This window comes from Pygocentrus nattereri, chromosome 15, assembly GCF_015220715.1.
Source record: "Pygocentrus nattereri isolate fPygNat1 chromosome 15, fPygNat1.pri, whole genome shotgun sequence".
NCBI lineage: Eukaryota > Metazoa > Chordata > Actinopteri > Characiformes > Serrasalmidae > Pygocentrus > Pygocentrus nattereri.
In genome coordinates, this window is record NC_051225.1 from 52,273 (window position 1) to 69,459 (window position 17,187).

At 45.6% G+C, this 17,187-nt stretch overlaps 1 protein-coding gene across 1 annotated transcript; it reads left to right on the forward strand.

Moving 5' to 3' along the window:
* The first annotated feature begins 7,844 nt into the window (after window positions 1-7,844).
* Window positions 7,845-10,977, forward strand: LOC108410695 (TSC22 domain family protein 1-like). The gene is made up of 3 exons (XM_017681901.2): window positions 7,845-8,201; window positions 9,238-9,289; window positions 9,408-10,977. The coding sequence occupies exons 1-3, from the start codon at window positions 7,966-7,968 to the stop codon at window positions 9,762-9,764; spliced, it is 645 nt and encodes a 214-aa protein (XP_017537390.1). The 5' UTR covers window positions 7,845-7,965; the 3' UTR covers window positions 9,765-10,977.
* The last annotated feature ends 6,210 nt before the right edge of the window (window positions 10,978-17,187 follow it).

Here is a 17,187-nt window from a genome sequence, read left to right on the forward strand (position 1 = left end):
TATTTATTGTTTGTTTGTTTGTATGTTCAGTCTCAAGGTCACAGCACTCTTGCTGAGCTACTCCAGGTCTAATGTGTATTAATGTGTATGTGATATAAATGTGGCGAATGGTTAATGAAATTATTAATCAGTGATAGTTTAGTTTTAAAGATCCTTTAATTAAAGTTTGTCTCTGATCTTCCTGTTTGATGTTCCTCCTCGGCGCTGAGCTCCTGTGTTTTTCAGTTCAGGACAACAGAAACATCACAGTCAGTTATTTGGCACAGTGTTCCGGAAATTCAGCTCCAGTTGAGTTTTATTGATTTTTCCAGTGTTCCGTTCTGCTCTGAGTGTTTTTGACACAGATTTCGATTCAGGAGCCAAAAGATGGATATCATTCAGATAAAGTTCCTACAGTGGAATTCTTTCAGTTAGACGAGTCTTCTGGAGAATCTGTGTGTGTGTGTGTGTGTGTGTGTGTGTGTGTGGGTGAGAGAGAGTGTGTGTTTGTGTCCGTGTGTGTGTGCGAGTGTGTGTGTGCAGGGGGGGGGGGGGGGGGGTAATGACAGCTTTATTAACTTTATTGCAGTTGTGTGATGTAAGCATGATTAGATCTGTTCTGGGTCTGGAATTTTCTGCAGAATGTTTATAAACGTCTTTAGAAATTTTCCCAGGTTGACATTATTTAGAAATGGACTGTTCATTGGGCTTCAGCCGTGAGCTCTCATGGTGATGATTATTATGGTGATGGCGATGATGATAATGATGGTGATGATGGTGATGGCGATGATGATGACGCTGGTGATGATGGTGATGATGATGACGATGGTGATGGTGATGGTGATGGCGATAATGATGACAGTGGTGATGGCGATGGTGATGATGATGATGATAATGATGGTGATGGCGATAATGATGACGAGTGGTGATCGTGATGATGGTGATGACGGTGGTGATGGTGAAGGTGATGGCTTTGGTGATGGTAATGGTAATGATGATGGTGGTGCTGATGATGATGGTGAGGGTGATGACAATGATGATGTCATTGATGGTGATGATGTTGATGATGGTGATGATGGCAATGATGATGATGATAGCGATGGTGATTGTGATGGCAATGGTGATGGTGATAACGATGACGATGGTGATGATAATGATGATAAAATCATGGGTGTTCATGTGCAGCCTTTGTTCTTCAGTTAGGCTCCTAAAGGAAATTGATCTGTTACATCATTTCTTTTTATTGCAGGCAATTCAAATTATTATAGTAAAATTAGGAGCTGATTTGTGCAGAAAAAGAGGAATTTAAATTCTTATTTTTGCTTCAAAAAGTTTCTACTCAAACATCTCTCTCTCTCCCTCTCTCTCTCTCTCTCACTGTCTGTCTGTCTCTCTCTCTATCTCTCTCTCTCCCTCTCTGTATCTCTCTCTCTCTCTCTCTCTCTCTCTGTCTCTCTCTCTCTCTCTCTCTGTCTCTCTCTCTCTCACTGTCTGTCTGTCTCTCTCTCTATCTCTCTCTCTCCCTCTCTGTATCTCTGTCTCTCTCTCTCTCTCTCTCTCTCTCTCTATATCTCTCTCTCTCTGTCTGTCTCTCTCTCTCTCTCTCTCTCTCTCTCTCTCTCTCTCTGTCTCTCTGTCTCTCTCTCTCTCTCTCTATATCTCTCTCTCTCTGTCTGTCTCTCTCTCTCTCTCTCTCTCTCTGTCTGTCTCTCTCTCTCTCTCTCTCTCACTGTCTGTCTGTCTCTCTCTCTCTCTGTCTCTCTCTCTCCCTCTCTGTATCTCTCTCACTCTCTGTCTCTCTCTCTCTCTCTGTCTCTCTCTCTCTCTCTCTCTCTCACTGTCTGTCTGTCTCTCTCTCTGTCTCTCTCTCTGTGTATCTCACTCTCTGTCTCTCTCTCTCTCTCATTGTCTGTCTGTCTCTCTCTCTGTCTCTGTATCTCTCTCACTCTCTGTCTCTCTCTCTGTCTCTCTCTGTCTCTGTCTCTCTCTCTCTCACTGTCTGTCTGTCTCTCTGTCTCTCTCTCTCTCTCTGTCTCTCTCTCTCTCTCTCTCTCTCTCTCTCTCTCTCTCACTGTCTGTCTGTCTCTCTCTCTCTGTATCTCTCTCTCTGTATCTCTCTCACTCTGTCTCTCCTTGTCTCCCTCCCTCAAAATAAAGCTAAAATTAGCACAAAAGAATCTGGATTCAGGCCACATCACAGCACTGAGACGCTCTAGTTAAGATAACTAATGATCTTCTTCTTGCCTCTGATCAAGGCTACATATCTCTCTTAGTGCTGCTTGACCTCAGCGTGGCTTTCGATACAATAGACCACAATATTCTCCTAGAAAGGTTAGAAAACCTGGTTGGAGTCACAGGGACGGCCCTATCATGGTTCAGATCTTACCTATCAGAACGTTAGCAGTTCGTCAGTGTAAACAATTTATCTTCCAGTTATTCAAAAGTGAGATTTGGAGTTCCGCAGGGCTCTATATTAGGACCATTACTATTTACACTATACATGTTACCGTTAGGCACAGTTATAAATAACCATGGCGTAAACTTTCGTTGTTATGCAGACGATACTCAACTGTACATATCAGCCAAACCTGATGACCAATACAGGTTAAAGAAAATGCAGGACTGTGTAAAAGACGTGAAAGGCTGGATGTTACGTAACTTCCTCCTATTAAACAGTAACAAAACAGAGGTTCTCCTTCTGGGTCCAAAATTAGCCAGAAGTAAATTACCAGATTTAATCTTAAATCTCGCTGACTTTCCAGCCGCACCTGGATCAGCAGCTAAAAATCTCGGCGTTATAATAGATTCAGATTTATCATTCGATCAACACACAGGCGGCATCACTAGGACAGCTTTTCTACATCTTCGCAACATTGCCAAGATCAGAAATGCCCTGTCCCTGCGTGATGCAGAAACACTAGTACACGCCTTTATTACTTCCAGGCTAGACTACTGTAACGCGCTACTGTCAGGATGCACGAGCAGGAATTTAAACAAACTCCAACTAGTCCAAAACGCCGCAGCCAGGGTCCTCACTAAAACTAGAACATCTGATCATATCAGTCCAGCGCTATCATCACTTCGTTGGCTGCCTGTTCAATTCCGTATTGATTATAAAATCCTTTTATTGACGTATAAAGCCCTACATGGTCTTGCTCCTGAGTACCTGCAAGACCTTATTTCTCATTATGAGCCATCACGACTACTCAGATCCCAGAGCGCTGGCTTATTAATAGTCCCCAGAATTCCTAAGGCTGCAGCTGGGGGAAGAGCTTTTTCTCATAAAGCCCCCAAACTCTGGAATGATCTTCCAGAAACTGTTCGGGACTCAGACACAGTCTCAGTCTTTAAGACTAGGCTGAAAACTCACTTGTTCAGTTCAGCCTTTGGTAGCTAATGTTCCCCCCCTAGATAAAGGCAGCAGATCCAGGGGTCCATGGACACAGGGAATTATAGTAAACTGAGACGCTGGTGCTGTCGTCCCGCTGCTCGCACGCGGTCACTCAGGTTTGTGGACGGTGGAGCGGAGGGATGCCAGACTGTCTCAGAGTGCTGCCGTGTCTGTGTGTCCTTCTGGTTCTCTCCTGTTAGTTAAGCTGTCATAGTCAGATCTGCCGGAGTCGTTAGCCACACTCTGGAAATGTTTACATTCCCTGTTTATGTACAAACGGATAGAATAAAACTAATTCCCTCTCCCTGCTTTCTTTCCAAGTATACAATCACCCACATGATCGGCTGGACACTGAAGGACGACCGACTGCTGAGCCCTCCTGCTACCCACTTCAGACCAGCTGCCCACGCCCCAGCTGCCACCACCTGCCTTGGATGAGCTGCCCACCCTACACTGATGTTCTCATGGACTCCTAGTTATTCCTAATACCAATATTACTGCTATTAATATTAGTAGTATAATCACTTGTAGGTGATCACTGGTGAGCCTGGTTCCTCCCAAGGTTTCTTCCTCAGTTCTGAGGGAGGTTCTCCTTGCCACTGTTGCCCCTGGCTTGCCCCCCGGGGGGTTTCTGTACATTCTTACAGTCCTGTTGAAACTTTGGCTTTTCCGAAATTCTGTAAAGCTGCTTTGTGACAACATCCGTTGTAAAAAGCGCTACAAATAAATTTGATTTGATTTGATTTGTGAGAGTCTGATTGCAGATGTACTTGGTTAATGTAAAGCACAGTGCAGATCAGTCGGTACGTTTAGCTACATCTGGAACCTTCATTACACTCAACTCAACACAGATAATCACACACACACACACTGATAAATGCATTTAAAATATATTTCATAAACACGTTTGTTGGCCATTTCGTGTTGAGCTCTTCTGATTCTCTCTGTCAACTGGGTTCATTTCAGAGCAGCGCAGTCTCTGAACGCTGCTCCTCCGTCTTGACTCTGTGGTTAAAAGTACTTTTTATACTCAGTTTTAATAGTTTAACTGAATTATAAGATCAGTTTTAATCATCCAGCATAAACGTTCTGAATCAGAAGCTGAACATTCACCGAGTGTGTTAAAGCTCTCCATGATCTCTGCCTCCTTATCAGATTAAACTGAGGAATCCTGGGATGTTCTGTCTCTGGTCAGTGGGGGAGGTGTGACTTGTGTGACAGTTTTCTGTTTATTCCTCTACTGCTGTGCTGCTGGGCATCTGCTCAGCATTCCTAATAATGGAAAACCTCATTGTCTCAAATGGTTTCACCATTTGGGCTGACAAACTGATTCTGGCCTCATTCATGTATGATATAAGTGTGTGGGTGTGTGTGGGTGTGTGTGTGTGTGTGTGTGTGTGTGTGTGTGTGTGTGTGTGTGTGTGTGCGCGCGCATGTGTAAGTGTTAGAGTGTGTGTGTGGGTGTGTGCGTAAGTGTGAGTGAGTGAGCGAGTGAGTGAATGTCCTGCTGTTTGAAGAATCTTTAGAAAATTCTGATACAACAAAACACAGCTGAGGAAACTTCAGTAAGAACTGGAATTTTGTTTTTTCAGTTGTTTGCTGGAACGAAAACACACACACACACACACACACTCACTCAGACTCTGTGCTGTGCTGACCCCACAGTGACCTGCAGTGACCTCTCGCTGAGTGACGGTGATGTAACAGATCAGAGTCGCTCTGTTTACTGAATCTCTCGGCCCTCATGACTCTGATTACTGAGAAACATTACTGAGAAAAAATAACTCAGTTTGCAGCTTATTTTATATTGAGTGTGTGTGTGTGTGTGTGTGTGTGTGTGTGTGTGTGTGTGTGTGTGTGTGTGTGTGTGTGTGTTGAAAATGAATAAATAAACTAACACTACTCTACACGCAACAGTTTGGTTCAGTGCAGTGCAGTGTGTGTGTGGGTCGTGTCAAGACCTGTAGAGTGACACACACATACACACACACTCATACACATTCACATATACACACAGACACACTCACACTCTCTCTCTCTCTCTCTCTCTCTCTCTCTCTCTCTCTGTAAACAGTTCTGTCATAGGTCTGCTGCCACATTCATAGCAACTCCATGAAACACTGCTTACACTACGACTCATATTCACAGTCAGTTATCTAGAACCTCTAGAAGGACCAGAGTACTATTTCTTTCTAATTGGTCCCATATCAGAGCGTGACTGGTTGGCTACTCTGCCACTTCCTAATTATGCTGGCATTGAATCTAACATGTAAGGAAAATCCAGCTCCTGAAGTCCAGCTCCTGAAGTCCTGACCAATGAGAGAGCAGCATGGCTGTATCTGCCTAGAAACCACAGAGAGAACCATTCTGATTAGATCATTTTCTGTTGCGTGTTTTTAAAATGCAACCATTTTTTCTCCAAACAAAACCTAACAATAACGTAGAAGCATCACACAAACACAGAGTTTAACACAAGCAACTTAGCTTAGCATCGCGGCTAAGGCTAGGCTGTCCTCCTCTACAGCAGATATCTGGAGAATGGCTGAAGACGGTTCTTAAAAAGTTCTTTGGTGTTCTCAGTGTTTAGTTTTCCTTAAAAACGCAGAACTGAAGTGTTGATTATTTGTTATTGTGACTCTAAGCTCCATCTTGGTGAGTGACAGCATATGCTAGGAGCTTGTGCAGCTCGGCTAACCTCCTACAGTCAGCAGTGACAGGCCAACTAATGTTAACGCTAACGTTAAGGCTAATGAGGATCTTTTCTGGTTGTATCTCAGCAGCGTTTCGCGTCCACAGCGTACAGTGATCTCCTGCTTCGCCACTTCACTCAGTAGCTGTGTCCCGATTCAGGGGCAGTGTATGAAGGCATGTTCTTCGAAGGCTACGATGGGTTTCCCGTTCCCGCCCTCACCACTGCTGCTCTTGCCAAGTTCTTTGAAAGTTCTTTAACGGTGGAGAAACTTTGCTTTCACTGTTTCATTTTTCTGTTTATTAGAGCTGGAGATGCGTCTCTCTGTCGGCTCTTTGCTCCCAGAACGAAATGTTAGTGAAGTTTTTAACATCTGTATCGTTCGCTATTCGACTCGGTTTAAACCCAATGCAGGTATTTAAAGCGTCTTCTCAGCCGCGATTCGCTCTGCTGACACCGCCATGCTCTCGAATCCTCGCCCTCACAGTGAACCTCAGGATGTGCTGGCTGGTGAAGGATCCACCCATTGGCTCCTTTTTTGTCGTGGAAAAGAAGGACACGTTTCTCAGCCGCACATGAAGGAGCTGTGAAATGGGACAGTCTAGTTGCACCGCTGTGACACAATCAGCCTCCAAATGCAAACTGGGACACTACTGACTCACTCAGACTCTGTGCTGTGCTGACCCCACAGTGACCTGCAGTGACCTCTCCCTGAGTGACGGTGATGTAACAGATCAGAGTCGCTCTGTTTACTGAATCTCTCGGCGCTCATGACTCTGATTACTGAGAAACATTCAGCCAGAAAGGTGCTGAGAAGTGGTCTGTGGTCCCACCTGCAGAACCACTCCTTTATTGTGTGTCTTGCTAATCGCCAGTAATCTCCACCTGTTGTCTGTTCCATTTGCACAACAGCTGTGAAACTGATGGTCAGTGTTGCTTCCTAAGTGGACAGTTTGATTTCACAGAAGTTTGATTTACTGATATTGTGTTGTTTAACTGTTCCCTTTATTTTTTGAGCAGTGAATATATATATATATATAATGTAGTGTATGTGTGAGAGTGTGTGTAGTGTTTTGAGTGTGTAAGTTTGTATGAATGTATATGAGTGTGAATGTGTGTGTGTGTGTGTGTGTGTGTGCATGTGTGTGTTACACACTCAAAAGACACACACACACACACACACACACACACACTCACACACACACTCATATACATTCATACAACCTGCACACTCAAAACACTACGCACACTCTCACACACACACACACACTCATATATATTCATACAAACTTACACACTCAAAACACTCACACACACACACACACACACACACACACACACACAGACATACACACATTCACACTCATACACACAGATCTCACGCAGTCATCAGATCTGACAGGATTTATGTTTCCGCGTTATCTCAGAGCTGCTCGCGCTCTACGTGCGCTCGCGACCGTGTATGGCGAAAGCGCGTGCGAGCTTGTCTGCCCTTCATGCGCACATGAGTGAGCGCGCTGGTCTGTGGACCCCGGATTCCCGCGGAGTGGTATGAGGGCTGTGAGGAGGTGAAGGCTCCTCAGTGAGAGGGAGGGCTGTGAGGAGGTGAAGGCTCCTCAGTGAGAGGGAGGGCTGTGAGGAGGTGAAGGCTCCTCAGTGAGAGGGAGGAGATGTGAGGAGGTGAAGGCTCCTCAGTGAGAGGGAGGATATGTGAGGAGGTGAAGGCTCCTCAGTGAGAGGGAGGGCTGTGAAGAGGTGAAGGCTCCTCAGTGAGAGGGAGGAGATGTGAGGAGGTGAAGGCTCCTCAGTGAGAGGGAGGAGATGTGAGGAGGTGAAGGCTCCTCAGTGAGAGGGAGGAGATGTGAGGAGGTGAAGGCTCCTCAGTGAGAGGGAGATGTGAGATGAGATGAACAGATTTCTGAGGAAGACTGAAAATGGACGCGGCGGTTCCTGCGCGGTGTGCTCTGCGGCCGTCCTGCGGGGGGCGCTGTCCCCGCGCTGTATAAACGCAGCGCGCTCGGCAGCTCCGCTCAGACTCGGAGGAGCTTCTGGTCCTGTGTGCGGATTAAAGATGCGCTGCTCTCTGACCTGCGGACCCACTGAGCTCCACTCGCCCGGCGCCGACAGCCCGCCCTGCAGCAGGTAAACACACTGTGCTTCGGTACCGGTTCCGTACCGAATCGAAGCCTGGCCGAGCCGCTCGAACCCGCTGAAGCTTCTTCCTCGATTTGTTTGGTTTTGCTCTAAATCCGGACTTCTTGTTTTTCAGTTTGTCCCGTTCCACCTTAAATGGTTCCTGAGGCGCCAGAATGTAACTGCTGCCCCATTTAAGGTGGAACGGGACGATTCTAACAAGAGGCTGAGTTCAGCTTTAAGACGCGGCGCGTTAGTTAATGTGTGGATCCGAGCTGTAATCTGCTTCCTTCTGCTGTCGCTTTATTTCTGTTCCTCCCGCTTTTCAAGCGTTTCTTAGCTTTTATTTCGTCTTTAATCTGCTAGATTTAATATCGCTGAGCCTTCAGCGCCGTGCGCGGCTTTAATTCACAGAAAGGTCTGATTTTGAAACCCGGCTAGTTAGAACAGTATTTAGAGCCGCACTGCGGCGTTAAGCCATTAAATCTGAGAAATTCGAGGAATTTGTGTAAAATGTGGCGAAAAGGTCTGTTTGCGTTTTTGTTGTTAGCACTGGCTGCTAACGCTGTTTTTCCCGCCTGTATTCATACAACCCCCCCATCCTGCACTGTCATTGGCCGGTATGACCTGATCGCTCACTTCCAAGCCAATCCCAGCGCAGATGGGCGGGGTCTTTCCGGAATACGGGTGGGAACGAGAACTCTCCCGCTGACCTGCGGCCGGTCACGTAGACCGACTGCTGGACGCGCTGCAGACCCCCTGACCAGCTCATTAAAGCGGAGGACACTTCAGAGACTTACAGCGTCATTTGATGTAGTAACTGTCACTCAACACTGAGCAGTTAAGAAGGGAAGGATTTGGAGTTCATCGCTTAATTAATGTATGAATTCAGTCTTTTGGACTGAGAACTGATACAGTAACTACATTAAATACATTACAATATCAGGACATTCTCCCGCAGTGTAGCGCGCGCCTTCGCTTCGGGCTGTGTGTGTTTATTACCATGGAAACTGAACTGATCGGCTGATTCTTCTTCCTCTCCCAGTGTGTGTGGATCCAGCGCCGTGGCCATCGACAACAAAATAGAGCAGGCGATGGTGAGTGTCCGTCAGTCCGTCCGTCCGTCCGAGATGATTAAATCACACTTCCCCTAAACTGAGTGCGGGGCAGTGCAGACTCTGAGCTGAAGTCTAACTTCTGCTGTTCCTCCTGCAGGACCTGGTGAAGGGTCACCTGATGCTGGCAGTGAGAGAGGAGGTGGAGGTGCTGAAGGAGCGCATTAAGGAACTCTGGGAGAGAAACTCTGAGCTGCGGCGAGAGAACACTCTGCTGAAGTCCCTCACTAACCTCCAGCAGCTGCAGACGCTCTCGGCCCAACTGAGCCCCCCCCAGAGCGCCCCCGAGGGCCCACAGCTGGCAGAGTGGGCACAGCGGGCACAGATAGCAGAGTGGGCAAGGCGGGTGCAGTGGGTGCAGCAGGTACGGATAGCAGAGTGGACACAGCTGGCAGGTCCAACTTCACCGAACAGCAACAGCGCAGCCCTGATTCACCACAGCGTGACCTCCGTGTGAAAAACCCACTAAATAAACGCCTGAAAGATGTTTTCAAATGGCAGAACCCCAGCGGTTCTGCTGTCAGACGCTCCCCAGCGGTTCTGCTGTCAGACGCTCCCCAGCGGTTCTGCTGTCAGACGCTCCCCAGCGGTTCTGCTGTCAGACGCTCCCCAGCGGTTCTGCTGCAGTCAGTTCTCCAGCTTCAGGAAACCAGCCCAGACATAACACTGCCTTGAGAGAGAGAGAGAGAGAGAGAGAGAGGAGAGACACACACACACACACACACACACACACACACACACACACACACACACACACACACACACACACAGACGGACAGACAGACATGGGGTATAGTGATGAACTGAAGTTGTCATTCGCGCCCCCTGCTAGACACTCTGCTGCTGAGTGAAGGTCGTTTTTCATCTGCTGATGTTTGGATGGTCAGATGATGGAAAGATGGACAGATAGAAAACAGACAATGGAGGTGAATGTTTAAGTTTTTTTAGGCCGTTATTTAATATTCATAAATGTTCAGTCACTGTCATTAATTCCATTTTAACGTTGGCGTGGATTTTATTACACGGCTGCTATTTTCAGAATGTAAATATAAAAGATGAACTGTTATAAAGGAACTGTGTGTGTTATAAAGGAACTGTGTGTGTTATAAAGGAACTGTGTGTGTTATAAAGGAAACTGTGTGGTTCTGCTGTGTAGTGTTTATAACACTGAATTGAATGTACTTTAGTTTATAAAGGAGGAGCTTTAATGTTTTACACATTGATTCCTCATATTAAAATGAATATAAACTCTTTTGGTGACAAAAGCTGTGAAACTTTAAACTTATTTTTAACCAAAGATGAAACACTGTACTTCATTTTTCTTTGTTTGCTTTATTTATTTATTTTATTAGATTTTTTTTAATGGTTTCAAGTCAAAACATCTTATTCTTTGGCAGATTTTGGGAATTTTGTGGATTTTGGTGAAGGGAAAACATTTCTACACACTTTTTCACTTTAAATCTTAAGCAAAGAAAGATGTTGCTAATTTACAGAATAATAATATTAATAAATTGTTTACATGAAAAACACTACAACTGAGTGTGTGTGAGTGTGAAAATGATCAGAATGTCTCTGTAATGTGTTTTGATTCTGTAAAGTATAAATAAATAGTTCTGTCAAGTCTGTGTGATCTGCAATTTCTGAACAAGAAACACAAATATCTGTTTTTCTTTTAATTATCCCAAATAATTCCACGCCTGATTTGGAATTGTGCTCTGGAATTCCAAAGAAATGATCTCTGCTCTAGAACTCAGTGACGGAGCTCGGCATTAAACTCCTTCATTCTTCCTCATAGTGACTTTAGTTTTTAATCAGGATCAGCTCCTGATCCCGAATCCACACTGAGAGTTAGAGTTCGACTCGTACCATCAGGAATTTCCGCTCCTGTTATTTTACGTCAGTGAATGCAGTAATTCACCGTTTCAGCTCCACTTTAGTCATATTTAGTTCCTGATTCTCTGTGTTGGGTTTTGTTTGGTTCTGCTGCTGGTCTCACTGTGGAGTGTCAGTGTTTATCTCAGACTGAACGGAGGAGAAGAGACTAACAGACTTCAGGCTCCTACACAGATTCTTATTCTTCAGCTTCTTTTGATGCTGGAGGTTCTGAGAAGTTCTGAAGTGACTCTGTTTGAGCTTCTCGAGCTGCTTGTAGAGTTACTGTCTCTTTTACTGCAGCTGTTTCCTGCAGTGGCAGTGTGGTGTTTGTATGGAGGTTCAGGGCTGGTTAACAGGCTCTGATTAAAGGCTGCATTAAAGGCGTGTGAGTGATGAACTGGGACAGCAGGTTAAGCTGGTGAAGCTGCAGAGAAACAGAAGGAAATCAGAGCTGAACGGCGTGTTTATACACGCCTCCCAGTCATCAGTCAGCAAAATCTTACTGTGGAAACCAGAACTTCAGTCTGTTCATCTTTACTGAGAACCGCTCGGGTGAATCAGCCCGACTGACCTTAATATCAGAAATACTGATATTAATAATAACTGATATTAATTAATAACCCTAACCTTTGACCTCGTTACATTTACACTCATTACTGCACTGCCTTTTTCTCTCAGGGTGAATCTTATTGCATATTTCTATTTGTATTTATGCCTGTAGGTAGATCTTATATATATTCTTCTTTTTGTACTGTATCACCCTTATTACTATAACTGTCCTGTGTTGTGTGACTGAAACTGGCAGGTAAACTTCCTTCGGGATCAATAAAGTGTCTGTCTGTCTGTCATTGTGAGTGTTTCATTTCTTACTGCACTGACCGTAAACCTTAATCCTAAACCCAAATTCCTGAACCCTACAAAACAAAACCTAACCCCACAATCTAAACTCTAAACTGTGATTCCTAAACTCTACAATATAAACCCTAAATTCTAACTCTAAACCCTAAACTACACCCCAACCCCTACACCCTAAACCCCATCCTCAAGCCCTACACCCTAAACCCCATCCTCAAGCCCTACACCCTAAACCGTGTGAGTGTGTATGAATGTGTATGAGTGTGTGAGTGTGTATGAGCGTAAACACACACACACACACACTCTGCTAGTTTCTCTACGTCAGCCCGACTGGCTGTAACAGGTCTGAGTGACTCACTGAGTGTAATCACTGTGTTATAAACATTCCACAGGTCCACAGAGCTGAGAGAGTAAATCTGCTGACAGCTCCGTTTTAGCGCTGAAGCAGCTGCGGCTGAAGTTCATCACAACTTCTTTAAACACCTGAATCCCCTCAGAGACCCACACCTGCACTGAGAGGAAGCGCAGGATTAGCGACGTTTTCAAAAACAACAAACCCTGACGCACAACCTCGCGAGATACGGCCATCGCCAGCGTCACTTACAACAACAAGCAGACCAGTCCCGAGTGTAGCACCACTGTGCTAGCTAATATTAGCATTCTAGATAACGTTAGCCACGTTACCCTCGTAGAAAAGCCAGCATAGGTCAGCACGGCTTGTCTCCAGCCAGACTAGTATATGTTGTGTTTTGATGCTGGTATTCTGACCAGCTGGCGTGACCAAACGGCTGACCAGCCAGCGTGACCAAACGGCTGACCAGCCAGCGTGACCAAAAGGCTGACCAGCCAGCGTGACCAAGAGGCTGACCAGCTGAACCACCACACCAACATTTTTATCAGCAGGGAATTGGCTGCAACCAAGATGGTGCCCATTGTGGCAGACGTCTTTGTGTGTTCCTCCTGCTCCGACGCCATTTATTATTTATTTTAACTTAGTGTTTATGTTAAACGTACAGAACATCTACGGCTCAGTCGGTTACAGCAGAGAGGCACTCCTGGAGATCGGTGAAGTTAATCATGAACTTACCGTTAGCCTCTCAGACTTCAATTTTCTTTTAAAGTCCGGCAAATCCCAGCAGCGCCGGCCTCGGGTGAGCGGCGCAGCCGATGAACAGAGCGGGCAAAGCGGAAGCGGGGCAAGAGAGGTGGGCTACATGCTTGGGCTACACGGCCACCACTACCTAGCCTGCTGCTAGCTAATGTTTGCTCCCTCGAAAACAAGCTGGATGAGCTGAGGACCAAAATAACAACCCAGCGTAAGATCAGAGAGTGCTGTGCTCTTATCCTCACAGAGACCTGGCTCTCGGACAGCACGCCAGACTCGGCAATCCAGCTGGAAACGCACTCCGTCCACCACGGGGACCGCACGGCAGCGTTGGGGAAGAACAAAGGCGGCGGTGTCTGCATCTACGTGAGCAACAGGTGGTGCACGGACGTAAAGACTGTTGAAAAACATTGTTCAGCTGACTTTGAGCTGCTGATGGTGAAGTGCAGAGCCTTTTATTTGCCCAGAGAGTTCAGCTGTGTGTTTATTCAGGCTGTTTACATCCCGCCACGCACAAACTCGGCCACGGCGCGTTCCACTGCAACCTGAGGACTGTCCTCCCCAAGTATCATCAGCACGTGAGCTTTCCGACAAGGGAGAGTAACATACTCGACCAAGTCTACAGCAACGTGAGGGGGGCCTACAGGGCCGTGCCTCGGCCACACTTTGGACAGTCCGACCACATCTCCGTGTTCCTCTACCCAGCATACAGACAACTCCTCAAGCAAGCACTTCCAGTGAGTAAAACTATCAAAGTGTGGAATGAAGAAACTGACTTGGTGCTTCAGGACTGCTTTGACAGTACAGACTGGGATGTATTCAGAACTGCTGCTGTGAGAGACGACTGTACTGTTGATCTAGAGGACTAAGCTTCTGGGGTAATGGGCTACATCAACAACTGCGTTGAAAGCGTTGTCCCTACAAGGCGCTGCAGAAAATACCCCAACCAGAAACCCTGGATAAACTGTGAAGGTCGGTCCATGCTACGTGCCCGCCATGCTGCATTTCTCTCAGGCAACAACGAAGATTACTAAAGGTCCAGATATGACCTGTGTAGATCTATCAGAGAGACCATCAGAGAGACCAAGTACAGGCTGAAGCTGGAGGGCTACTACACCACCACGGACTCCCGGCGCATGTGGCAAGGACTACAGCACATCACCCACTACCAGCAGACGAGCAGGGCGGCTACAACCAGCCACACCACACTACCTGATGAGCTAAATGAGTTCTATGCTCGCTTCGAGGTCCTCAACCCTGGCCAACCGAGAGACACTATGGCCACACAAAACATCACTCACTGTGACATCAGTGGACCTTGAAGAGAATAAACCCACAGAGAGCAGCCGGCCCAGACAACATCCCCGGGCACACTTCGAGAGAATAGTCATGACTCACATCCAGGAGACCATTCCGAACACTATAGACCCTCTTCGGTTTGCATTTGTCCACAAACGACGCAGTGAACACAGCCCTTCACACAGCCCTCACACACCTGGAGGGCAAGGACATGTATGTCAGGATGCTCTTCACTGACTACAGCTCAGCATTTAACACGGTCATCCCACACAAACTCTCAGAAAAGCTCCTCACCCTCGGACTGACACCTGCCCTCTGCAACTGGGTGCTAAACTTTCTATCAGACAGACCCCAGTCAGTCAGTCGGGCGTCTCAGTCTGCAGACCTGCAGGTTGTTGATTTGAGGGGCACCACAGGCCTCAGGGCGCTGTTTGGGATGCGACTCTGCGGGTCCCTCCTGACACACGCAGGTGATGTCATCAACGCAGCAGGTTTAAAAGTGTGTGTTCAGCCACGTCTCATGAGAGTCTGTGTGTGAAACTACTGGCTAAATAAGCTCATTTACTCACCTACACTCTCAATTATTCAGGGGTTCTTTAGAAAAGAAAATGGTTCTGTGTGGAACTATGAACACTCAAAGAACCTTGCGTGTTTAAATGGTTCTCTGCACGGTGAAATGGTTCTTCAGATTGATGGTGAATGTGTTGTATTTGGTTCTAAATAGCACCAAAACGGGTTCTGTAATTTTTATGATGTCAAGCTTACTACAGAATGAACCAAATAATCATACAAAGGGCTCTTTGAGTATTTATGGTTCTATATAGAATCCTTTTCTTTACTAAAGAACCCTTGAAGAACCATAATTTTAGGTGTGCATCATCGCAAAAAAATTTCACTGTTGAACTCTAATAAACTTTTTCTCTGTGTGTGTCCAACATGCAGCAACACTGCCACCTAGTGTTCAGGGAATATAGTACAGAGATTAACAAGATTCAAGTTTATTTGTCATTTGCACGTCAGGATGTTTATGCGTTGTAATGCTTGTGGTGAGGCTCAGATAGTCACTCCACAGACAGTAAAGAAGCAAAGTAAAATATAAAAAACAAATAGAAATATATTAAATATACACAAAATATAGAGAAATATACGTTTTAAAGTGGCTTAAGTGACTCAGTGTTGTTGTTCTTTAAAGCGGCTTAGTGTTAAGGTGTTATTGTCCACAGCGGAGATGATATGATAATAATACTGACAGTGACTGAGTGAAGTGGTAACTGGGGACCCACAGCTTCACAGCTGGTTCAGAAGCCTGACAGCCTGTGGGTAGAAACTGTTCATTAGCCGGGTTGTTCCAGCCTGGATGCTGCGGAATCTCCGGCCTGATGGTGCTGGGTGACCGGATCTTTTTGATCTTCCTGAGGCAGCAGGATAATATCAGAGTTATTAGATATTTGATCATATTTAGACTAAATTTCCGCTGCTAAAGATAAAAGGAGCCCCAATGACAGGAGAACTGTAATGATTTCACTGTAATTTTGAGATTAATGATGATTTTCAGTGTTTAGACACTTTCCCTCATTTTAGAGCCATTCAAGTCAGGTGGTCTTTATTTTCTTTATTGTTATTCCTAAAAAAAACTGTACACGCCATTAACCCTCTAACACATGATCATTATTCAGCCTCAAATACTCATTATTATTATTATTATTATTATTATTATTAAAGAACAGATGAACGTCTGACCCTTTTTCAGCTTGTCATGGTGTGAAATGTTCACACTGAAAACTCTAGTTACAGATTGCTCTACTGTGTTTATTCTGAGCTGCATCTTAAAGTCCAAACGGTGCATAAATAAACACGTCAGTGATGACTCGGTGCTTTACTGCGCCTGAAGGCTCTGAGCGAAATGCTGAGGCTCAGAGTCAGTAACTCACCACCTGAATGTGGAGAAGAAACATGGAGGCAACTGCAGATTAGTAAGCACTGAAAATACACACAACCCTGCAACCATTTAGAGCGGTTTGATGAAACTGTTAACTGCAAAGAAACTTACTGTCTCAGAATCCTTTACAGTGGGGGTGACAGGAACCAGGAGTCACAGTGTCTGCAACACGAATAAAGACATTTTAGGCACAATTTTAACACAAAACTCTCATAAATAGCGTCTCAGTCATCAGGCAGTGAATTCTGAACCATTTCATGTAATAACTTTCTGTGAGGAGCTTTTAGAGGGGGACGTCTGGTTCCCATCACCACCACTGGGAACAATAAGTTTCTCTAGAACAGAGCGTTTCACACCAAACCGCTCAGAACCGCCCAGAACCGCTGTGATTACAGCATAATCGTTTATTTATGCAGGAATTTTGACAAATCGGATGGAGTTCCCCTTTAACGCACACTTTGATAAATATACATTAATAAAGAAAACTGATTCAATCAGACAACGAGCCTGAGAATCGAGCCGCGCTTGAATATAGCATCGGTCAAATCCACAATCCGGGTGGAACGATAAATTAATATTTCAAGAAATGCAAATAAATAACTGCATAAAGGCATTTCCTACGTTTAATTAAATAATAAATTGGTAGAAGCGTCTGAATATGAGTAAACTAAGTGTTTTATCTGCGACAAAAGGAGGAAATATTGAACATGTAAACCAGTCTCCCTCCGCAACATGGATTATCCCGGGCAGAGGTAAAGCGGCAGGTTTTATTCCCCACCTGTTTTCCGACCTTCCGCGCAGGAATTG